Genomic DNA, 26,468 nt, shown 5'->3' with positions numbered 1-26,468 from the left:
TAACTATCTGACTTCAGCTCAGGTCATGATCTCACGGTTCGTGGGTTCAAGCCCCCCGTCAGGCTCTGTGCTGACTGCTCGGGCCTTGGAGCCTGTTTCAGATTCTGTTCTCCCTCTGTCTCTGACCCTCCCCTGCTCGCACTCTGTGTGTGTGTCTCTCTCAAAAATAAACATTAAAAAAATTTTTTTAATAGAAAATATTCACCTTGTAAATTTCACATAACATCCATATAATACCATTAGTAAGGACTTACTCCATAAAAGTATATCAAGATATATGTACAAGAATGTCCACTACAAAACTTTTTACAAGAACAAACACCAACATAACTGTCCGTGAACAAGGGAATAGGTTAAATAAATTATGGTAATCCGGCCAATGAAAAACTCTGTAGCATAATGTGGCTAACCTGAATGCACTGAGACAGAAGGGTATCTAAGATCCACTAAGTGGAAAAAAAGCAAGATATAGATAATATGAATGATGTAATCTCATTTATGGAAGTGTATAGTTTAAATGTTTAACTATAAATACCATTATATAGTTATTGTTCATAATAAAACACCCCAAAACTTAGTGGTTTAAGACCAGGACTATTTATTGTTTCTCAGATTCTGTGGGTTTCCTGAGCAGTTCTTCTGTTGGTATCACCTGGGCTTACTCAGATGGCTGCAGCCAGCTGGAAGTGGGTTGGGACTGAAGGCACTCTCTCCTCTGGGCCCTCAACTGGTATGGCTGAAATGACTGGAATGGACCACATTCCTCTCAGTATCTTCACATAATGGAGGAAGCGCTCCCCATGGGCAAGAATAAAACCACAAGGTCTCTGTAGGCCAACACTCAAAGTCAAATACAGACCTTCCCATAGCATTTCCTCAGTGAAAGCACATCTCAGGGCTAATCTGGATTCAAGAGGAGGAAAGCAGACTCCAACTCTTGGTTGGAAAAATGAATTTGGCCAAATTTGTGGCCATATTTAATCTACCATTCTATATATGTACATATCTACTTATCTATAGCTATATCTATCTGAAATGTTACCAAAGAAGCAATTAAAATAATTTCCTCTCAGAAGCGGAGCTGGGAATGTGAGCAGCAAAGGAAAAGTAAGAAAATAATTTTCAGTTAATGCATTTCTATCCTCGGGGCTGGCTTCAAGGGCATGAGACCTGTGCAAATGCTCAAGGACTCTAAACCCTTGGTGTAATTCTCTGCTATCACCATCTTGACATTCTTAGTGTTTATCTTTGAACTTGTGTTTTATAACTGAAGTACAGTGGGACAGTGGAATATGTATGTGAGCAGAGATAGTACAATGTACATGTCCACTGTTCACTGACATCCCTTTCACATAGCATTCACAAGAGAATTCTCTGTCTCATGAGAACAGAATTCCGGTCCACCCGTGAGGCATGGGAGTTCAACACAACTGAAGTACACAGTACACATGTTATATCTTCCAATGAGCAAATCCAGGTGCTGACAGCCCCAGAAGCCTCATTTTCTACTCTAATCAGATCTTCCTTTGAACACAGAAAGAGTGCAATGGTATTGACAAAGGAACTCTATCATATCCTTTCTTATTCATGTTACTTCCCTGTATGAGCCAACCACTTACACTGAAAATAATGACATAGAGGGAAAGGAAAGCTAGGGCAACCCCATAGTTCCTTTTCCTGAGTCCTGCCTTAGTGATCTGTCAGCTGAAGCTAGAGGGTGTGGGTAGAAGGTGTGTGCATCAAGAACAGAAATAAAAACAGCTGTATTAGTTTTGTACATGGTTTCTATTGTTCTGGTAAGAATATACTACATATGCACATACAAGCCAGGAAATAGAAATTATTTGGTAATCCCACATACAAGTTAAATATCCTTATATTTGCATTTAAAACTGGCGTTGCACCATAGAAAGAAAAACAGAAAATTTGTGCTAATAATATTTTTTCTTTACTTTGAACATTAAATAGCAAATAAGAAACATAAGGAGTTGAGATAGAAAATGCAGGAGAAAGGAAAATGCTTTCTATTTTAGCACCTCTAGTGACACTTTCTTCCTGTGGGAAAAATAAGGAATGTTACATTTTTATTTTGCGCTAGGCCCCACCAATTTGTTGTCAATTTTGTCTATACTGTTTGAGTTTGTATATATAGGTCCTGCTTTTTTACATTAAAAAATAGGTTTATTTTTATCATATCCCATACCCTCTTAAATTTTACATTTAAGTTTTATGAGCTTTATGCTACCCATTACATCAAATCAACATAGATTTGGGTTTTTTTTAAGTTACTAAAAAATAATATCCAGGAAACTGGTAAGAAGACAGGTACCCAAAAAAGAAACATTTTTATTAAACAAAGGCAGTATTTCATATTATAATTCCTGCTCTCTTTTGTGGGCAAACATTCTCCCTGATTTATAGCACTGAAACCATAGTCAGCACAATGAAATTAAGCAAGAATAATATGTCAGATTAAAAAAAAAAAACAAATCCAATTTTATGAACTCAATTCATGACAGCTGCACTATCAACCTAAATATTTATTCTCTCAAGGGCCATAGATGCAAGGTCATCTACACCACAAGGGATGCTTGTCTTGATTGGTACATATACATCAACTCAGGAAATGTAAAAGATATGAGGAAGTTATTTACAGGGACAACTTCTTGGAAAATTAATGCCAAAAGAATTTCCCATGTTTTATTTATTAGCATGGCATCAATGTGATATCCCATAGCTTTGATGATTAAACACCTCTATTCAAATTTAAGGAGGTGTTATTTCTTTATTTACTTCTTATACTCTCAATATTACTAATCACGTATATTACCTTGAATTTTCCACAAACTTATTAGTTTGTAATAACTAAAAATTAAAATGAATTATATTACAAAAACTCCTACATGCTTGGCTAGAATTTTCTCTCTGAAACATAGTCACATTTTGTAATAACGTTCTCAGATTTACAACATCACACCATGCTGACAGGAGATCCAAGTTGTTGGAATTTAGATAAATAGTAAAGGAAAAGGAAAAAGTCACCTAAATCCCTGATAGGTATGTTAGAGTCAAGCTGTGTGAAGATTGTGATTCAAAATGTCTTTTAGAAATTTTAAGACTTCTTTTTTTTCTCAAGAGGTTGAGAAAAAGAGTCAAATGTAAGATTTGGAAGTCATTCCCAATAATCAGTCAAAGAGAATATTCTGCACAAAATATTCTACAGAAGAAGCCAGCTCCCTTCTGGCAAGTGAGCTAGTGGTTAGGGCTGGGGTGAGAGAAAGGCATGGTTTTCATTACATATATTCTGTTGTACTTTTTGAATTTTTACCGAGTGTATGCATTACCTGGTTTCAATAAATTAAATTTCTTTAAATAAAAAACAAAGACAGCTATTGCTTTGCATAATGGGCCATGCCCTACCTAACTTTTAAAAGTACCATTGTCTAGGGGCGCCTGGGTGGCGCAGTCGGTTGAGCGTCCGACTTCAGCCAGGTCACGATCTCGCAGTCCGTGAGTTCGAGCCCCGCGTCGGGCTCTGGGCTGATGGCTCAGAGCCTGGAGCCTGTTTCCGATTCTGTGTCTCCCTCTCTCTCTGCCCCTCCCCCGTTCATGCTCTGTCTCTCTCTGTCCCAAAAATAAATAAACATTGAAAAAAAAAATTTTTTTTTAAAAAAAGTACCATTGTCTAAAGGTATCCAGTTAGCATTGTGGGCATTATTACATGTGGATGGTTTTGGGGGAGAGGCGTGGAACAGAAATACAAAACCACACTTCCATGAAAACTTACTAAAGTTCAATAATTTTGGAACTGGATACAAAATACTCAAATGTGCTCTATTTAGAGAAGCGATGGATCCATAAATTAGAAGTATTTATTTTAAAACAGGCTTTGGTAGAACCTCTTTACTGCAAAGCATTTCTGTTTTGAGGCTGGAACTTGGCATTTTTCCTAATGATTTCTTTTCACTACAAGATGAGTTTCTGGATACCAATATCTCAGCCTGAAAGCCACAATGAAAATTATTTCTATCATCTCCATTCTCACATCACAAATTCTATAAAGATTTGTCGAGAGTAAATGTTCTCCCACATAAAGTGTTACTCTCCCACATAAAGGGAGAATAGGCTATATGGTCTGATCTGTATCCCAATTCTATAGAAAATGGTCCCTAATCTTGTGGGGGTCAACAGAGCCCTTTCAGATTAGGATGAAAGCTCTGGACCCCCTTTTCAGAAAATGCACACAAATAAAAATTATCAGACATTTGCAGGTTTCTCATAGCTGATCTGTGAACTACCCAGAGCTCATGAAACCTGGATTAGAGCCCCCTGTTGTGGACCAATCCTCTTTTCTGACACTACATATAAACCTATTGGCCAATGGATAAATTGGTTAACTAAATGGATAACTAAGTAAGTTATCCGATTACTATAGGGCAAAATGCTAATATTGGGTCTAATCCTGAATTCTTCCTAAGTAAAAAAAAAAAAAAAAAAAAAAAAAAAGAAAAGAAAAACGTCTCTTTTTATATCAAAAGCTCCCATAACTGATTTCTGGATACTTAAACTATATTCTTGAGACTAAGCTGGTAATAACTTATGACTACCAAACTAACACACGTGAAAAGATAAGAATGACTTCTGGCACTTAGTTGGTGGTTGATAAAATTCATCTTTTATTGGTAGTTATTATTCAAATACAAAGACCCACCATGTGAATGTAAAATCCAAATGACCACAGTGATTTTTAATCAGATCTGGTCTTAGATCATGTCATGGATTACCACAAATGGGATGCTCTAAGGGGCTCACCTTCCTTCTTCATCAGATGAGAGAAGACTCTGCCAAGTCCCACAGGAACACAAGATAAAAAAGAGTGACATGGAATGTTCTGTGCCTTCTGTGACCCAAGAACCCAGGCCTAATGGCTACTAGGAACACTGGCTACACCAGCATCAGCAGAGCGCCCACTGAAAACCCCAACTGATAAAGATCTGTAGGCCTCCAAATCTGGCAGAAAACAAATGTATCCCCAGGGTGTATCTATTAACAGTCCTTAGTTTCCTCTGTCATTTTTTTTGTTTGTTTATTTGGAGTGAGAGAGAGAGAGAGAGAGAGAGCACAAGGTGGGGAGGGACAGAGAGAGAGAAAGAGAATTCCAAGCAGGCTCCGCGCTGTCAGCACATAGCCCAACACGGACTCAATTCCACAAATCGTGAGATCAATGACCTGAGCCAAAATCAAGAGTCGGTCACCTAACTGACTGAACCACCCAGGCACCCCTGCCTGAGTCAGTTTTGAAGCAACACTTGGCCTCTTGCTTGGGACTCTGTCAGCCCCAGGACCTCTCAGCTTCTAGGATTCTTGGTCTATTTGGAGGAACAACAGTGCTCTGGGCCGCCATTTTCCCTGAATCTTAACAATCCCATGTTTAGCCTTCCTATCCCCATCCCCTCACCTGATCTCAACCTGTCTTTCTTAAGTCATTTTCTTTTTCATCATCTGGATCCTCATCCCCTCAAAAGGAAACACAGCCTCCTCTTGGCTTTTCATTCACAGACAGACCTGGTTTACAACACAAACTGCCAAGAGGTAACACCTACGTGAAAGGGTTGCTGTCATTCCTTCCTGCTGTTGTTCACCTGATCGGGAGGAGACGGGGGCAGGTTAGGGGAGACAGCAGCTGGGCTGGATCATGGGACAGGTGGAGAAAGAAGGGAAAGTACAGCAGAGATGGGGAAGGCACATGCAGGTGCGGGAGTGAGCAGGAGTCTGCTCAGGGATGTTTCACTGACGATCTGCCCTTCAGTTCTTTGGGTTAACACTTCTGGGCTTGTTACGTGTTTTTGCTCCAGGGAGCAAGCAGGCACAATGCTGGTGTCCAGAAGAGCAGGCAGACGGCCTCGGAGAGGGGACAGAAGGAGATAAAAACCCTGTGCCGTTCTCAGGAAAGGCTAGGTGGCTCTGGCAGGCTCATCTCTCCATAAAGAACCTGAGGATGAGACAAGCCCACCCTGGAACTGGGAGGGTTATGGTGACCCCTCCTCCGTGTTCCACGGAAGTGGACATGTTCCCAGTAGCACTTGCATCCTCTGCTTGGGCCTGGGGGCACCTTGCTGTCAGTAACCTTCCTGTCACCCTTAGGATGACAGGACACACAAGGAGACTTTCTCTCAAAATGGTTCTGACTCTCCCTGGCAGCCACCCTCCTCTTCCCCCACTTCCAGCCCCTACATGCCGCTCTGCTATAACTCATATCATCAGATTTTAAAATTGATTTTCATATATTTATCTTCATTAGACCGTGAGCTCCTTGAGGGTCACATGCTATTCATGTCTGTGTGTCCAGTGCCTAGCACAGCACCTCTGGCACTTCATGGATGCCCAACCAGTGCGTGCTGATAAGACTTAGGTTGATAAGAATATCTGTATAAATTAACAGAGGCAATACGGCTGGAAAAGGATGTACGGCCACATTTAGAAAGTTTTGGGTGCCAACGTAGATGGTTTAAACAATGTCCCTGGGCAGCAGAGACCGCAGCACTAGGGGTCTGAGCAGGCACGTGTATATCTGAACTCCTCCTTCTATATCCATCCATCTCTACCTCCCACACAATTTACTGGGTGCTTCCTTGGGGCAAAGGGATTGATGGTCTCATATCATTTCTTCCTCGAAACCTTTAGTGATAGGATTACTGTTAACACCTTTTACAAATGAGGAAAGAGGTTTAGGCAATTCAGTAACTTGCCTGAGGACACAGAGCTCCTCACAGGCACGGCCAGACTATCATCAGAATCTGGCTGATTCCACTCCCTGGTCTTTGAAAACCATGCTGCCTCCCTTACACTGGCTAGACTGAGGAGAGACAAGGGAGGTAACAGTGCTGGTGGGATGGAATTGAAGAGAAAGAGATAAACATACAATTGATTATAAAAGGAGGCTGGCTGGGACGGGGAGAACCAAGGGGGGAAATCAACCTGAAATAGTGAAGTAAACTTGGTATTTCCTACTAGTCTTTTTTCACTTTTTCTGAATGTTTAAACGTTTGAATAAAAAGTTGGAGGGGAAAAAAGGTAAGTCTGACATTTCAGACCTAAGAGAAGTCTGAAGAAGAGGCTAAGGTGAGGGAGAAGAAAGTATAAAGCCACAGGCAGAAAGCAAGAAAGAGAATTTCAGGAAGATGAATTGCCAACTCTGTTAAAACTTCTCTAAAAATTTCTTAACAATGTCAGGACTCATAATAGTTTAGACTGTTACCCACGTGCTTGCAATTATTACTATTGGGAAGACATGTAATGATTCTAATTTATTAATTTTATTTTATTAATTATTATCTCACTAAATATGCCATCTGCTATGTACGATGAAACCTTTGGTAATTAAGGGAAGAAAATGTTGATGGAAGCAGTGTGAACCACAGTAGTTTTCAGAAAACTAACATTTTTCAAGCTATTTAGAAACTTCATAATTTTCGATAAGTAAATCCTTTTTACAGTGTTGTTCACAAAGTGGTATATATTCCTAAGTAGGTGGATCTCTTATTAAATGCCATATCTGATCATTTTACTACATTTCCCCTTTCCAAGTTCTGCTGTGCTTTTTAACAGGGATTAGAAACAAGTTATTATAGAGATGTTTTCTCCTTTTCAGTATATTTGTACGAGGAAATTTATTTTTCTAATTTTTTTAATGTTTATTTCTTTTTGAGGGGAGGGGGTCAGCAGGGGAAGGGCAGAGAGAGAGGGAGACACAGAATCCAAAGTGGGCTCCAGGCTCCAAACTGTCAGCACAGAGCCCGACGTGGGGCTTGAACTCATGAACCGTGAGATCATGATCTGCGCCAAAGTTTGATGTTTAACCGACTGAGCCACCCACGCACCCCTGTACTAGGCAATTCTATGACTTTTAAACAAAGTGAAACATGGGCAAAAATGCCCTCCAAACAAAGTAAAACCCACCACAAATAGAAAGGCCTAAAACTGAAAAGCCATTTTCATTAACACTTATTGGTAAGAGCTGCGCTTTCCCCAGAACTACTAAAGAGGTAGATACAATTCCGGACAGTGAAGAAGAGAAAACAGTTACAGATGCTCAAAAAAGAGGACTCACTTCACTGACTTCAGGAGATATTCCAATCCCACCCATTTTTCACTCAGACCCAAAGTTTAGAGCAGTGTTTGGGGGGACAGGAGGAAAGTGGGAAAGGGTTTTGCCAGCAAATCACTGGCATCTTTAAAAAACGCAAGCAGAAGAGTGGTGGAAGAGACACAGGTCATGGTACAAATATCCAGAAAAGAAATCTTAAGAAAATTTTGTTACAGTGCTATAAAGTAAGGTCCACATAGGGGTAATAAGAAACAAATGGTGGCAATATATGAATTTGTAAGAGCATTTATAAATGCTTTAAAGCAGTAGAGAGAAGCAATAAAAAAAGTTTTAAAAACTCATTCAATTCATGCAGACAGAACTAAAACACATTATTGCTTATATCATGTGATTTTTCAAGTCAGCTACAAATGAAAGATGGTATCTTTATAAAACAAATTAAAAAAATTTTTTTAAGTTTACTTCTTTGAGAGACAGACACAGTGTGAGTGGGGGAGGGGCAGAGAAAGAGGGAGGGAGAGAATCCCAAGCAGTCTCTGTGCTACCAGCACAGAGCCTGATGCAGGGTTGGAAATCACAAACCGTGAGATCATGACTTGAGCAGAAACCAAGAGGTGGATGCTTAACTGACTGAGCCACCAGGTGCCCCAAACTAAAAACAATTTTTTTAATGTTTATTTAGAGAGAGAGCACAAGCAGGGGAGGGGCAGAGAGAGAGAGAGAGAGAGAGAGACACAGAATCCAAAGCAGGCTCCAGGCTCTGAGCTGTCAGCATGGGGGAAATCATGACCTGAGGTGAAACCAAGAGTTGGACACTTAACTGACTAAGCCACCCACGTGCCCCTAAAAAGGTTTTTAAACAATAAAATAAACTTTCTGTTGGGGACTTAATGGATTTAGAATGTATGTACTTTAAGTTCATGAAAAATGAAAAGTCAGCAGACCAAGATAAAATATTTGCAGGAATTACAACAAAGGATTAATACCTTGATCAAATAAAGCATTCACATAAACTGATAAATAAATGCCAATGTATGGGTGAGTAAATATGATCAGGAAAGAAATACGTAAAGAAAATCTCAACCATCCCAGCAGTAATCAAAGAAACACAATGACAATAACAGTGCCTATTATAATGGAGGAAAATATATAACAGTCATGCTGGCCAAGGCTCAAATAGTCCTGGTGGCAGAAAAAAAAAAAAAAAAAAACTATTGAAAATAAATGTGATCATATTTATCAAGAGACATAAATGTTTCCACACCTTTCAACTTAGTATTCTTTTTCTGGGGATTTATCTTAGAGAAGTGACTCTCAAAGTATATAGTCCAGGGTTGGGTCAGGGATCACAACATTCTCAAGGGGCCCATGAGCTCAAAACTCCCTTCATAATGATGCTATGATATTACTTGGCTTTTTCACTCTCATTCTCCTACAAAGGTACAGTGGAATTTTCCAGGAGCTACATGATGTGTAACGACAAGACGGCTCTGACAGATAAGAGAATATGTGTTTGTAGGATGGAAGGAAGGGGGTGGATTTTGCATGTGATTCTCACACTTTCAATAGCCAGACCACACAGGCAACCTCTAATCACAAACCCTTAAATAAAAAATCCCACTCACTGTATCTCTAAAATACTGTTTGCCATTATTACTTAAATCTGACAGAAACCCCAATTTGGAAGTAGGATGTCTATATGAGAGAAGGAAAAATTACACTAGGAGATTTAACACAAACAAGGAATAAACATATTTTTCAATCACAGAGCCTTAGCACAGAGCAAAAATGCCAGGCAGGTAAATGCAGACCCAGATGCAAAGGGGAACAGTGCCCACTTACCAAAGCCCACTGCTGGAAGACAGGTTCTCAGCCCTGGGTGCCCAGTACGCCCATCTGGGGAGCTTGAAGAAGCCAGCGACACTCAGGGCCCCTCTTCTAGAGATTCTGGTTTCAGTGTTCTAGACAGGGCCCACATATGGGAAGTTTTAACTAGCTTTCCAGGTAATTCTAATGTGGACCTAGTTTTTAAGAACTACAACTGTAAATGATTAAAGATAACAAAAAGTTCTTGCCTTTCAAATGATATAATTTAATATTTTCCATTCACACAATTTGTGGCTTTGCCTTCTTGAATTTGCAAACCAAAAAGGGAGGAGGGGGGCACTAAATTTTCCAATTCAGAAGGCAATCAATCAAGATTAACTTGGAGCACTCCTGACAGCAAGACAGGATTTAAGTCAAGGTATCTTTATAATACAACTAGGTGGCCCAGGAGCTAGAGAGCTTTCCAAAAAGTCATCTAGCAGAGCTGGATTAAACCAGGAATAGATCAGAATTTCAGGCCAGACCACTCTATCACATCAATAGCCTTTAGGAGGTCTGTCTTGCATTTATTGGTTTGGGCCAGACAGCTCAAAACACTGAGGTTAGTGAGATCAACCACGGCAAGCCTGCAGGAATTCAGAGAGGCTGAGTTGTGACAGGATTTCCTGCTGCTCCTTCCTCGGTGTCAGACACCCTGTCCCAGTGACTGTGCTCTAACCTCTCCGCGGCAGCCTGGAAACTACACAGGAGTGGAATTTGACCCAATGAGAACAGAAAAGTCCCATGACCACAGGGCTTCCTACACTTAAAGAGCTTAACAATATCCCCCAGTCCATACCACGAGTTCTTTCTGAATCTCAAGCTCTTAAAGTTTTCCCAACTAGAACCGTCTTTGCCTGGGGGACCCATTAAACCTCAGAGCGGATTTCTCCAGATGATGAGTGAACAACAAACAAAACACAAAGCCAGGCATTTTGAAATACAACACATGACACCCTCAGAGGGCAGGCGGACCCCTATTCAAGCTTGCCAGGGCCAATCACAAGGAGAAGAAGGCAGAACACAGCACAAGACAGTGGAGTGAGGAAGCCCTGCCTCTCCTGCGTGCTCAGACCCTTGGGAACAAGCTGCCTTAAATGTTATAATTTGGTGAACTGACCCCAAGCCTTTGGGGATGCTGAAACCCAGCCTTGTTAGCCACATAAGAATTCAGAACCAGATCTCTTTGTCTTCGGATGAAATGATATCCTGGATGGAAATGAATCTCTCCCTCCCTTCCCTCGTATGTCCTCCAGCATGCTGTATCTTTCTTATAGTACTTTCCAGTTTGTCTTACATCAGGATGGCTTGTGTTTGTGCTTGTCTGTCTTCTCCACTAGACTGTAAGCCAGACAGACAGACGTGATACATTTTACACCTCCACAGTGTGGGAACCAAGTACATATGTTTGTTGAATGTGACGGGAGTTTCTTACAGATGACATTTTCAAAGTGGCATCAATTAACATGGAGTTGAGAAACTCCTTAGAGGCATGCGGTGTGGTAGGTTAGCTAGGGGAGCAATAAGGGCCACTGCAAGACAAAAGTGCGGGGCGTGGGAGGCAGGGAGGGGTCAAAGGCAAGCTGGCAAATGCACGGCCATGGGAGGCATTTGAAAACCTCTGCTCACAGCAACTTGTACAAGATCCCAGTATCCTGTGCACACTCCTGAAATGAACACCCAGAGACGTAAAGAAGCGACGACCACTGCTTACGGCAGGCACACCCTGCCAACAGGTCTACCCGCAGCATCTGGGCATTCCTGGCACCTGTCAGCCACGCCTTTATCTGTTCCAACCCCCTGATCATCTTCTGAGAAACAGTGAAATCATAGCTTGCTGGTCTGACTTCAAGTCATCAATAATGTAATAGAGTTCCCATAAACACTTCATATAGTCCGAGAGCGGCAGGCAAGATACCTACTGGGCGTCCAGGGGATGAAATACCATCACTCTCAATCTGTTTCCTTGCCCCAAATTTATTTTTAATATATGCCATTCAAGCATGTCACCAGATAAATACATACAACATTTAATATTAATGTGATAAATGTAACTGGCTAGTTCTGAACAACTATCTTTGTTTATCTTCTGTAAACATATTTAAGATCTCAGGCTAAACAAACACATCCTTCACAATCAAAAAGATGAACCGTCACTCCCCGCTCCACACACACACACACACACACACACATCACAAATAAAGATGAAATCAAATTATGTCAGTCCTATTGTACATATTTAGGTCTGGTGGAACATAATTAGAAAAGCCAGAGATGCTTCAGAGTATAATTCTTCAAACCAAAATGCAAACTGTGACATACAATATTTCCCCACTAAAGAATAAAAAAAGATACATTCTGACCTTGTAGAGCATATGTCCTTCTTTTTCTGTCACTCAAAGTTCCCAGACATCCAGTGAATATCTGTCCTTTATTTGGACAACAAAATACACCTTCATGGCCGATAATTCCCTATTTGTATCTATTAGTGTTCAGAGGATGTCAGTCCACAGAGAGAAACTCGGCGCTGGTCGTCCTCCAGAAAAGCTCAGGCAGCCGAAGGCAATAGGAAAAGACTTCCTGTATACATATATATGTGTATATATTTAACTGTAGTTACCTCCCAGTAACTTCACTCCCTTCCTTTCTGGATTTGAATCATTCGACACTCCATGGAAAAGCTCGAGGACAGAGGAGTAAGACCCTGGCGCAGACATAAGGTCCAAGTCATTGGAGGCTTCCGCTTGGTTTAAAAGAATCACAACTGTGAGGAGAGTCAAGAGAACCAGCCAACAGGATGTGTGTGGCTGGAGTTCCTGGCATGAAATCCTGACTTTCATGTTTATTTTTGGATGTATTTTTCTTAGCCCTTTGATGCAAATTTCTGGCCTGGGAAGTAACACTACAGTACAAGCTCCAAAGTTGCCAAAAGTAAGCACAGACTCCCGACTTGGGAGAAATCAGGCCCCTTGGCTCTCGGTTCCAGCTAGTCCTCAGATGAGGGTGTGGGTTCCTGTGCATTAACAGATAGGCATCCCTGTCTGAGGATGGGTCGTGCAGTCTTGCCTCACTGCTCAGGGCCACTAAATACTTACCTGAAATAACAGCCTATGTTGAAAGCCTCCCATTAAAGTGCACGCAAAACAACTTGAAATTGTTTGCATGCTAAAAAAAAAAAAAAAAAAAAAGAAAAAAGAAATTGTTTGCATGCTAAACATAGTAATAAAACCATCCAAAGGACTTCTAAGATTTTTATGTTCTGATATTCTGTTTTAAGTATTTGGCTTTAATTTTTCTGACAGCCCAAGACAGACAGGAACATCAAGTCCATTCAAGCAGGGGCAGATGCCTCTGAGAAGTATATTATTCTGATAAGGTTTTTAAAGCGAATCAGCAAAGACTAAGCTGCTGTTATTTCAATAATTCGTATTCTCATAGTGGCTTGAAAGATTATTAATGGGAAAGGACTCTTTCTACCTGCATAGTCCAAGACAGGCAGTAAATGGAAATAGCTAAAAAGCTTTTCAGGCCCACAACTGCCAACGTATCTGATAGAATCTAGAAATAATACACTCTGAAAACCAGGGAATAGAGACAGATGTAAAAATATTCCTTCGACAATATTCATTACTCTTAGAAATATTCCTGTTTACAAATTCTATTCTTTTCCTAAGATAGAAACATGCACCTATTTCTTTGTTTTACCATTCAGTTTTGTATCTCATAAAGCATGAAATGGATTTTCAGTTACTTAACAATATTTGCTGAGGCCACAGACACATTTGGGGAATAAACTCTCCCATAACAATCATTACATCAGAGCAATGGTTCTCTGTGACATGGGATCCCTCAGTTAGAATAAATTCACAAAATGTGCCAAGAAGTTTCTGGATAACAATTACAGCCAAGAAATCAATTGTATTGTGGCATGGGTCAGACTATAAATTTAAAATACTGCTTTTATTTTTAGACTCTGTAGATTTATTGCTGTCTTTAAATTTCAAATGACTTATTCATAGACACATATTGTTATGTTGAACATTTCCAAACATGGCTCACAGTGAAGGAAAGCTTTTGGCCAGATGATGTCCATGCAACTGAAACACAGCTAAACAGGAGGTGGCACACAAGTTCAAGGACCTCTCAGTAGTGTCTGTTACGAATCTGATCAAGAATCTACTTCTCTGAACACACCGGACTCACCTCCTCATCCAACTTCATGTATTGGGAATAGTCTATGTACAGATGTCAATACATGCTACAAAGAGGAAAGCATCTTCATACAGATATAGCATTAGATGGAAAGTCAACAAGAAAACAAAACAAACAAAAAAACAAAAAAACCCAAAAACTCTTGTTGTAGTCATTTGTAACCATTGGAAGCCTTCTTATCCTATATGTGCTGCAAAGAAATTCAGGGAATTGGACAGTAAATCAGTTCTTCATTTAGTCCAAGAGCCACCAGCAGTCACACAATCTTGGATCAAATATTAATAACTGGCTTAAAACTCCCAAGTCTACACTTAACTACTTTGCCATTTAACTTCTTCACGGAGGGTACGCAATGCCACAAGTGGCACAAAGTTTAAATTTATGGTTGTCTCAAGCATTGAACGTGACATTCCAAGACTTTTCAATTATTTTCCTTCTGAATGAGATTCAGAAACAGAACTATCTCCTCTCCTCTTCCTTCTCTCCCTCCATCACCTATATACTGCTGAAAAATGAGATGTTTTATACTGTGGTTCACATATTTTATTGAGTTTTAATATCACAGAAGCGTGAGAGGAGGGATGCATTATCAACCAACTCTGAATAAATTTACCATATTCACTTAAGAAAACATGACCTAGTTTTAAGACGGAGCAACCCAATGTTCTCAAATCTGACCATAAATTAGCAACTGAAACATGGAAGGAGAACAGGGAAGAAAACAGTTTTCATTAGGAAAGAGGCAGGATGCAAAGAAAAGCATCAAGATGCTACCTCTGTTATATCTTGGGGAATGCTTTTTCTGATGTATTGGTTATTGAATAATGCTCTGGCTACATTTATGGGAATCACTTTTTTAAATACTCTAGGTGTTACCAGCTTGACTTACAACATAATAGACAATATAAACCAAGAGGTATCCGGGATGAAATTGAATAGGATTTCAAAATCTCACATGTAGGTCTCTGAGTGTGTTCTCTTCCTGCAGAGAGCTGAGGAAACTTGCCTTTGGTCAGGAAAGGAAGCAGGATTCCCCAGCTTTGTGTTGCCATTAAAGTCCCAAGTGTAAGATTTAAAATAGACTATTTGCTCAGCCTGTTAAAGAGCTACTTTTAGACTGTGCTACCTGGTAGTGGTTACAGATTGTAACTTTCAGAGTGAGAAGAAATAACTCAGAATCCTGGTTTTATCTTTTGTCCCCTTTAAGTGACAAGGGCATACATAGATAAGGAGACAAAGCTAATCAAGGGGGTACTTGACATGCAATGGGCCCAGGATGACTTTCTTCAAAAGTAATTAGTCAAATGAGATGAACATGCAAATTAGACCCATGATTCAGGTTACCTAGTTTTTACTATCCCTAACCTGTAGCCCAACACTGAGTTACTTACCTTGCCAACAAGAGAGGCACTATTATCCAGCTTACCTTTCTGCTGCCTTCTTCCTGCCACCTTAGAGTTTGATGAGGCTCCTACCTGAATACTTCCCTACATAATGCTTTCCTTTTAATGCTTGGCTTGCAGATCTCACTCAGATTTCAGCTGACAGTATGAGTTTGGGTTTTAATTTTGCTAATGGGTATTATTTACTAGTGTAATAGATGGCTGAGTTATAAACTCCATTATCTAACATAAACAAGGAATAGGTATTCTGAATATCAGATATTTTGCTAGCAGATTAGTGCCATATGTGTCCTCAATGGATCCCTCAAATTCAAATAGAAATAATATTTAATTATAATGATTTTTATACTCTGAAATACTATTACAACTTGGTAGCTTATTTTCTATGTTCTCCAAGTAAAACAGAAGTCCTCCTGGAGAGAGGGAGCTCTGTCAGTCTTGTTTGCTGCTGCATCTATACCTGATAGGAGATACTCAATGAGTATTTGTTAAAAAACGAATGGTAGAGGGGCACCTGGGTGGCTCAGTCGGTTAAGTGTCCCACTTCAGCTCAGGTCATGATCTCACAGTTTGTGAGTTTAGGTCCTGCATCGGGCTCTGTGCTGACAACTCAGAGCCTGGAGCCTTCAGATTCTGTGTCTTCCTCTCTCTCTGCCCCTCCCCCACTCATGCGCTGTCTCTCCATCTCTCAAAAATAAATAAATGTTGAAAAAAATTTAAAAAAACGAATGGTAAAATAAACAAGTCAATCTTTTTTATTTAGAAAGTAATTTAGGATTTTACAATTTCTTAGGATTATCACGTACTATATATACATGCACAATTGTGCCCATTAATAAAGTTCTGATTAACATGGATTGGTAGACGATGGAGTTTCTTGCATTTCCATTTTAGCCTGTTAAAATGCTGATTGAGCATGTAATTTGCACTCTGAACTTAGTTACGTGAACAGGCAAATAAAATGAAGTATGCGACTAATCTCTTACTCCCTAGGAGGTTCCAGTCCCCCACCTGTAAAATAAGAAGTCAGACAAAAACTCTGTCCTTTCTTTTCAGCTCAATTAAGTCACTGGCAGGGGACATCAGAAATCTGCACTGAGGTTACACTTTAAGGGCTGGATCCACTGAGCTGCAGAATCATGTGGCAAGGTTGGGGATACCAAAGCCACCCTCAATATCAATACCCCCATTTAATAATTTTCCTTTAAGGGAAATATCTGTGGAAAATAGTACTAAAATGTACTCAACTGAAGTCTACCGACACACTCAAACTAATAACACTAATGCATCACCGATAGTAAAGCCTCCAGACATGATGAACTTCCTGATGTACTTATTATCACCTTTGAAGCTTTCTGGACAAAAATGTTTGATCTGATCTAATCAAGCTTTTAGCTCTAACTTCCTTTTATAGAAAACCCTGGAACAGGGGTACAAAAAGATACCATGAGAAAATAATCAAACAAATATTGAATTTGGGAGAAACTAACCCAGCCTTTTTAACAAGCCAATGCCATGGAAAGGATGAGAGAGACAGAGAGAGGAAAGAAGGGAGAGAGGGAGGGTGGAAGGGAGGTGGGGGGAGAGAACGGGAGAGAGAGGGGAGGAGTGGGGGGGAGAGAGAGAGGGACAGAGACAGAGATTCAGATACAACAATCAAATGTAAGACGTGGTTCTTTATTTGAACCTGGTTTGAAATATAACAGATATAAAGGATATTTGTTGAATATTTATTTATGGGTATTTATGGGGAAATCTGAATGAACCGCGGACTGGATATTAGATATTAGGATGTTAGTGAATTAGGATATTAGGATGTTAGGTACTGTAAGTGAAATAATGGTATTATGGGTATGTGGCAGGATATTCTATTTTTCTTAGGATTATGCTGAATATTTATGATGAAATGTCATAATGTCTGTCATTTACATTAAAGTGGTTCAGCAAAAAAAAAAGACAAGATGGAGCAAATATGGCTACATGTCAGCATGTATTATCCTTTCTGGTTTTCTGTATGTTTGAAAATTTTCCTAATAATAATAAGTTTTTCAAAAATGTTCACAGGTAGCTACTTCTCAGGAACTTCCTTCACAGTACTGAGGGCTCCTAATTAAAATAAAATTTTAAATATTTCCACAAACTATTCTCGATGAGCAACTTGAAAAAGTCTTAACAGACAAAAGCAGTTATAATGACATACATCACAGGTGGAAATCATTTTTGTTCTTAAGCCAGTTTTCCAAATTTTCTTTTTTGGAAAAGACTTTTTCAGTTTACCTTTTAAAAATGAAAGATCCCCCCCCCCCCAAAAAAAAGGCTTATTTGCCTCAAGCTTGGTCCCTTTTAATTGACAGAAAACCTCTCCACACACACCTCATGCAAACCTACTTCAGCTTTGCCTTCCTAAAACTAGCTTTTGTCTCTGAACTTTACAGAGCAGTTGGAGCTCTTTAATATTTTCTAAGAGGAACATTTCAAACAAGCAACCCCGCAATTTATTCACTACTGCCAAGAATAAAAGTAACAGGTTTTACCACCAAGGCCTTCCAAGGCTTTGCAGGACTTTTAAGGCAAAGCATCACTCATTCACCTGCAGGTTTGCTCCCTTAATGCATCTGTCATTTGTTTGGCTCTGGAGGAAACTATTTGATTACACAAAATTCTTTTAAGATCAAGTTTAAAATCTTAGCCACACCGGGACAAGTTGCAAAGCCTGCCAGCTCGATGGGTTAACACTTGGACATACTGAGCCAAAGACAAAGATAAGGAACAACCACAGGTTAAAATCAGAAGCTTGCAGAACTGAAAAGGAATGAACGTAAAAGATGCAAGGTTTAGCTGGGCCTTTCTAAGTGCTCCATTTGCCATTACTACATATAAGATGATTTATTCCCCCTACTTCTTGCAAATGAGTGCAATACCCGAAGGGGCGCTGGTAAGCAGTGGTAAATGCAAAAGCCACCAGCACCGGTCGCATCCATCCACCGCTGTGCCACCAATGCATTCTGAAGTTGGCAAGTAACCAGACATCTTTATGTCCCTCATTTCCCATACCTTATTGCAGGGCACATCATTTTTAAAAGCATTTAAATGAAGCAGATGTTAACCCCATTCATTCCACTTTACCAGGAAACATGTCAATGATGATTTTTAAAATGCAAAAGAAAATGTCAAAGTATTTTGTTCCCTGGTTAAGAATACATCTGTGGAATAGGAAGGAGGAAATACATAAAACAGTCTATGGTCATTCAAGAAATAATTATAAGGTATGTCAAACTACAGAAAATTGAGCAAGCATTAAATTAAAAAAAAAAAAGGCGGGGGTGGGGATGTCTTATGTCAAAATGGCTTTTTCACTCACTCGTTTCAAAAACAAGTTTTGAAAATTAAATTCCATCTACCAGCTCAGAACAGAACACATTAAGGCTTGACTGTAATGCCATTATCCACGTGGCAGCTCCTTTTCTTTTCCGCAACTACGTTAATTGACAGAGAAGCCTTGGGGCTCACCTCCCATAGAGCCTTGAAGTCCTTCTGCTCGATGCGGAGCAGTTCACTGCTCTCCCTGGTAACGATGGTCGCATGGCGGGGTGTGTTGTCCAGAATGGACTCTCCAAAGGCTGTCCCAATTCCCAGGGTACAGATGGTCACTGCATCCTGAGAATCCCAAAAATCGGTCATGAGAAAACTAAACGTTTAACCGACATGGGTGAGTTGTCTTTTCTTTGAATTTAAGTTTAACTTATACACAATAAAGCACGCAATTCAACGGCACAGTTCATCAAGTTTTGACAAATATATACACCTGCGTAATCATCACCAAAATCAAGACATAGAACATCCCTATCACCCCGAAATTCCCCTCATGCCCCTTTCCAATCAAGACCCTCCCTTCAGAGGTAATCAGTATTCTGATTTCTATCACCATAAAGGAGTTTTGCTGGTTTTAAAACTTCATGTAAAAGGAGTCAGACAATTTGCTCTTTTTGGTGTCTGGCTTCTTTTGCTCCACATAATGTCTCTAAGATTCATCCACATTGTCTCATGGATCAGTAATTTTTTTTCCTTTTACTGACGAGTAATTCTCCATTGCATGGATATGTTACAATTTGCTTACCTATTGTTCTATTTGTGAACATTTGGACTGTTCCTAGGTTAGGCGGATTATGAATAAAGCTGCTAGCAGTAACCTTCTTCAAATCTTTTTGTGGACAGTATTATCTTTTTATATGACTACTATCTGCTTTAAGAAAAAAGGAGGGAATCTTTTGAAAACGAACAGAGATTTTTACTGAGAAGGTTGCAGTTACAATATTTCAATAGGAAACTAGAATGGGGGTGCTTGTATGTCAGCCTGTCTTGAAGAGATGAGGAAACTGAGGGTCAGGGTAGTTGATTAACACGACCCTAGTTCACACAAATAATAAGTAAGGCAGTCAGATTCTAACCACAGTTATCTGACTATAGATTCCAAGCCTTTTGTATCATGCTGCCTCCTGCAGCCACAATAGAGTAAAAACAGCATCAGATGAAGTGCAGCGTGGCCGGTTTATAAACTGCTGTGAATCAGTGATTTAAAAGTTTCTTAAGGTATACTAAAAAAGTAATTTCCAATCTGCATGCAACATTGGTGATAATATTTGCATTTAATCCTAACTAGTTTCAAATAATGCAATAGCCACTCAAAGCCACCTGGACATTAATTTTGCAGGGCATTATCAACTAACGGAGATACACAAGGGTAATCCTCTGAGTTAGAAAACAGTTTTCCTTTCATGCATTTAAGACACGATAATAAGCAAATGTTATTAAGATCAAGTTAGTGACTCTGTAATCACATTACTAAGACAAATGCCCATAAGAATCCAGTTCCTTGAACCATAGCAAATTGCTTCTGCCCAGATATTACCATATAAAATTGTGTTTAGGAAAATAAAATCAATAATATCTCAGAAAAGAATGAAAGATTGGGGGGAAATGTATGAATAGTTTGCTAATAAATTTTCTAGAGAGGCAGTTGCAGACAAATTCACTCAGAAAAATATCCCCAGAACCGAAATATCAATATTCAGCGAGTTAGGTATCTCTGAGTAATTTTCAAACTCTAGTAAAAGCACAAGAGGGATTATGATGAATCACAGACTTCCATAAATTCTCTAGAATATCAGGTTCCCTTGAGAATCCTACTGGCCTACTTTATCATCTGCACCCTTTGGAAAGGCTTCTTTTGCCTAATTTGTACCTTCAGTGTAAAATTCTATTTTAAAGCTTGACAGGTATGGAACCATTAATATTACTCCTGCCACTGTTCACGTAGCTTAAATATCTAAGGTTATCCACAAAGTATAATGCAAAGGAACTATGACGATCTGTTATTTGTGAGCTAGTTGTAGATTTTTATGGATTATAAACAGTCTTCTCCTCTCTCACCTCCTATCCCTGGCTATGTAGTTTGTCACCAAGAGGTATACAAAGAAAGACGTAGGCTGTGAAAGTCACATGAGCCTGGCTTCTCGCTAGTGAACAGCTCTCGTGATGGACAAAGGATTGAAGGTATTCTCGGCTCTCTCCTGGAGAGTTTAACAATTACCCGTGCATTATACATCTCACCACATTAGTCCTGTTAGTGCTGCCAGTGCACTGCCGGGTGCCAAGGGTCAAGACACATGTCTTGACCTCACGTGTCAAGACCTCTGCAAGGAGGCGCACCCAGCCTCGGCCCTTTGATCATCTTGGCCCATTTCCAGTGTCCCTCACTCTCCCACCAGAACTGAACATGGAACCCATCCTTCCCACATTTCCTCCTTCATACGTGGTCTTCTTAAGTTTATTTTATTTTATTTCTTTTTTAATATATGAAATTTATTGTCAAACTGGTTTCCATACAACACCCAGTGCTCATCCCAACAGGTGCCTTCCTCAGTACCCACCACCCACCCTTCCCTCCCTCCCACCCCCCATAAACCCTCAGTTTGTTCTCAGTTTGTTTGTTTTTTTAATTTTTTTTTTCAACGTTTATTTATTTTTGGGACAGAGAGAGACAGAGCATGAACGGGGGAGGGGCAGAGAGAGAGGGAGACACAGAATCGGAAACAGGCTCCAGGATCTGAGCCATCAGCCCAGAGCCCGACGCGGGGCTCGAACTCACGGACCGCGAGATCGTGACCTGGCTGAAGTCGGACGCTTAACCGACTGCGCCACCCAGGCGCCCCAGTTCTCAGTTTTTAAGAGTCTCTTATGCTTTGGCTCTCTCCCACTCTAACCTCTTTTTTTTTTTTTCCTTCCCCTCCCCCATGGGTTCCTGTTAAGTTTCTCAGGATCCACATAAGAGTGAAAATATATGGTATCTGTCTTTCTCTGTATGGCTTATTTCACTTAGCATCACACTCTCCAGTTCCATCCATGTTGCTACAAAAGGCCATATTTCATTCTTTCTCATTGCCACGTAGTACTCCATTGTGTATACAAACCACAATTGCTTTATCCATTCATCAGTTGATGGACATTTAGGCTCTTTCCACAGTTTGGCTATTGTTGAGAGTGCTGCTATAAACACTGGGGTACAAGTGCCCCTATGCATCAGCACTCCTGTATCCCTTGGGTAAATTCCTAGCCATGCTATTGCTGGGTCATAGGGTAGGTCTATTTTTAACTTTTTGAGGAACCTCCACACTGTTTTCCAGAGTGGCTGTACCAGTTTGCATTCCCACCAACAGTGCAAGAGGGTTCCCGTTTCTCCACATCCTCGCCAGCATCTATAGTCTCCTGATTTGTTCATTTTGGCCACTCTGACTGGCATGAGGTGATATCTGAGTGTGGTTTTGATTTGTATTTCCCTGATGAGGAGCGATATTGAGCATCTTTTCATGTGCCTGATGGCCATCTGGATGTCTTCTTTTGGTCTTCTTAAGTTTAAAGACAGGGAGTCACAAACACAAGGCAGGATCTTAAAGTTAGGAGTAGAAAAACCTCGCCTGGAAGGAGAATTACTTCTAAGTTCAAACATAGCTTTCAGCAGACTCACTATTTTTAGGACAAATGTACCTAGAAATCTGAATGGGTTTGGGGAGTATGGGTTGGGCACTGGGAAGAGGCAGGTCCTGAGAAAAACATTTTCACTCTAAAGATTAATTACTATCTTTATAGTCCACGAATGTTATTTTCTGAATCCCAGACAGGGCCTTGCAATGTGCTTAGAAGAGAATTATCAAAAGAGAAATTTGCAATCTAATGTTCTCTCATTTAACAGAGCCAAGATAGGTTGCTGAATATGTACACTGAAACGTTGAATGAATGTAAGTCAATGAGGTGGGAGCCCTCTGACTTTGGTCCACACTAACATCTAACCAGATCCCTATGGTCAGAATTCCAACCTTGAACCCCTGCAGATAGGCTGAATGCATGCCTTTGGCTGGGGCTGTAAGTATCCATTTCTGAGTGTAATATTACTATTTCTTTAAAGTTTACACATACTCTAGGGGCGCCTGGGTGGCTCGGCTCAGTTGGTTAAGCATCCAACTTCGGCTCAGGTCATGATCTCAAGGTTCATGGGTGAGAGCCCCGCGTCGGGCTCTGTACTGACAGCTTGGAGCCTGGAGTCTGCTTCGGATTCTGTGTCTCCTTCTCTCTTTGCCCCTCCCCGTCTCAAAAATAAATTTACATTTTTTAAATAAAAAAGTTTACACATACTCTAAAGATCTGCTCATGTCTCCATACATGTTCAATAGAGACTATTCAGATTATTTTATTTTCTGCTCATTCTCAGATTAATGTGCAGAAAGAAAATATTTATAGCGACACAGAGACTGAAGACACTGGTCAGCACCTGCTCAGGGAATATAAAATATTAACAGAAGCAAAGAAATGTTCTATTTTGATAAGATGGCAATTTACTTTAAGGATTTCCAAATATGAAATGTAGATTTAAAACTCTGAGTGTCTTCAACATAGGAAGGTAGATTGAGCAGATGCTACTGGAGTCCTGCCCGACTCCTCCCTACTCGTCACCTCACCCCACCCCCAAAGTCATTGTAGCTTTCTGGACAGTTGCAATACACACGTGTGGCTTCCTCTCTCAGGCATCTGCATTGCTCCACTGCATTGCTGGGCACTCGATACCTGCAAGAGGCAACCTCCACCAAAGAGGCATGAGAGGAGGAAGATAAATACCCAAGCTTCCCAACTCTACACAGTTCGTGGAGGATTGCCTGGAAGAGTGAGTCCAGTTGAAATCTTAACACACTTTTATTGGCTTTCCCTCCTTCCATGTCTCACTTTTCCACTTCCTTACAAGGCTTCCTGGGGTCATCTTCAAAAATAACCACTTGCAGCTCAACCTTAGGCTCTAGGTGGAATTCCAGGGAAACCCAAAACAAGCAAGTAGGTTAGCCAAACATGGCTGTGAGTCCTATGTTACACTGAGACCTCTGGGGAGGCACAGGGCTGAACCGGCATTCCCAAAGGGACTTCTGTAAAAGGGGCAGAGACCAGCTTATCACTTACTGTTCTGCAGCAGACACACAGTAAGTGCAAGATCCCCTGGGTGACACAGGGAAAGACTTCCTCGTGTTATTAGTAAAGCATATTGGGTCTCTGACGCCAATTCTACTATATAAGTAGGGGTCATGGGCGCTCAAAAAAGGAGTGACCTGTGGCATGTCACTGACATGTCATCTGGTTTCTTCCTCCAATCTCATGCAACTCTGTTTCACCTATCAGTCAACATGGTCACTCCTTCTCCTATCCTCTAAAACACATAATAACCAACGTATCCTTAACGGTACACATTCTATAGTGCGTCAGCACGTACATGGATCTCCACGTGTGTGAGTGCACTAAGCCAGGTGTCTTGACTGTGATGCCTTATTTATTCCTCACAACAGTTAAAGGAGATAATGCATTTAAACTGCTTCACACAGAGCCTGACTAAAAAGAAATGCTTAATAAATTGTGGGTATTCTTACTGATAGCAGTATTAGAACAATTCTGCAACATCACGGCTATTTCACAGGCTGAGGAAAATCAGGCCCAGAGATGTTCAGGAATTTGTCCAGGAGCATGGCTAGTGAGCAGGAGTTCAGACGAGAACTAGTAAGTCTAATCACCTCTGCATATACCTCTGCAATGATCATATGAGATGTTAAGTACCACTTGCCAAGGCTCAGTAGAAAAATCAAAGTAATAATTAAATCCACACAGGTTTTTTCCTTCAGTCAGTCAATCTGTATTTTTATTTACATACATTTATCTGTATATATTAAGTCCCAATCTCCAGGAAAATAGAAAACAGCACTGCTCCCTCTCTAACCCTCCTTTCATTACTGGGGTCCACTTGGCCCTCATTGAGAGGATCAAATCCATCCCAGACTAGGGCACCAACCTCTTAACTCATTAGGAGAAATGTAAGCAATCATTAGTTATTCCTACTCTGATCCTGTGCCCCAGTTGCTAACAACGGAGTTCCTACCTCAGTGGGAGAACGGAGTTACTGCCTTTCTTTCTGTGTCTCTGCCTTAATAACCTATCTGGTATCTTAATTCTTTTCAAAATGGCCGTCTAGTTCTGACAGCCCTCACCAGCATCCTTGCCATACACACATGTATGGCAACATCCTTCTCCAACATCCTTCTGTGGCCAGGCCTGTTCGTCAGCCCACCTGGCTGCCCACTTCCATCACTGGGCCCACTTCCTGACTCCCTGCTCATCACCAAGTTATAGCCCATCATGTTACCATTAGTTAGACCTACCCCATCCTGCGCTCTACTAACCTGGGGGCCGCGCTGCTCCAGTGTTCAGTCACGTTCCATGTCCTGCCCGGCATACCTGAACATGCCCTCTAGACAGCTCCTACCTCCACCATAGACGGCCTCCAGTTTTCAGGCTCACCTCCTCTGCCCAGCTAAGCACAACTGAAGTCGTGAACATTATCTTGGCACAGTATGTATTTCAGTGGCATAGGCAGGGTCTGGTTATCTCCATCCATAAATGTTCGTGTTAAGTAGGTTAACAAACACGTCAGTCAAGTCACCCTGATGGAAGGCAGGGAGTATTAGGCAAAGGACACGCATGTGGCGGCACCGAGAGTCAGAACACTCCAAGCTTAGCAGGAAACTTCCCTGGAGTGTAGTGACAAAAGTACAGCCCTCGTAGACCTAGATTCAAAACTGTTCTCTGCCAATTATCATAGTCTTGCAGCTTTGGGTAAAATGATCCCAGGAAGCTTAATATCCTCATTTATGAAATGGGCACAAGCAGGATTAAATATAAATAAAACGACACACAGAGTCAAGGATGGTTCCTAGCACATAGTAGGTGCTCCATAAATAATGGAAAATAGTATTTCTGACTTTGTCATGTTTATATACACGTTTAGGTTAACCATATTACTAAAAAGCAAATTACATTTTTCTATTATTGAAAGAACAGAGAACCTCTACATTCATTTTGTGTTAATCTTCAATGAACGATGGTTTTTCAACACTTAAATTCTAAGTTTCTCTGTCTCCCAGTCTGGATGTCAAGTGGTTTGAATGATCTGCAAAACACTTCAGCTCTCTGGGGGAGCTTGCATTCAAAGGAACCCTTCTGATGAATCCTGCTGAAAATCAAAGAATCCTTTTGTGCTGCTACTAATCACCCCTTAATTTATCTGCTTTGTACATCTGAATTATGATATGCTAGGTTTTCTTAAAGCAGGTGTTCTCATATGAAGCATTTTATTTGTTTGTTACGCTATAAACAAAGCTACACTATGAAAATAGGAACGGTGTTAAGAAAGCCAATGGCTATGTATCACTGATATCAGAGGTAATAAAACACGTGCTTTGCAAATGTCTATAAGCATCCACAGAAATCCAACTTACACAAGTTACAGCCTGATG

The 26,468-nt window shown here is 40.5% G+C and overlaps 1 protein-coding gene across 6 annotated transcripts in view; it reads right to left on the bottom strand.

Annotated features, from left to right (window-relative positions):
* The window catches only part of RAPGEF4 (Rap guanine nucleotide exchange factor 4), a 292,801-nt gene that overhangs the window by 206,090 nt on the left and 60,243 nt on the right, over positions 1–26,468 (bottom strand). For 5 of the 6 annotated variants that reach the window (XM_045480213.1, XM_045480214.1, XM_045480221.1 and 2 more), the window contains one exon: positions 19,099–19,245. In XM_045480213.1, coding sequence (XP_045336169.1) covers positions 19,099–19,245 — 147 coding nt within the window. Of the gene's footprint in view, positions 1–12,336; positions 12,529–19,098; positions 19,246–26,468 lie in introns of those variants that run through there. The other variant, XM_045480218.1, reaches the window with a different exon arrangement.

This window comes from Leopardus geoffroyi, chromosome C1 (genome assembly GCF_018350155.1).
Source record: "Leopardus geoffroyi isolate Oge1 chromosome C1, O.geoffroyi_Oge1_pat1.0, whole genome shotgun sequence".
NCBI lineage: Eukaryota > Metazoa > Chordata > Mammalia > Carnivora > Felidae > Leopardus > Leopardus geoffroyi.
This window is presented reverse-complemented; position numbering and strand designations above follow the sequence as displayed.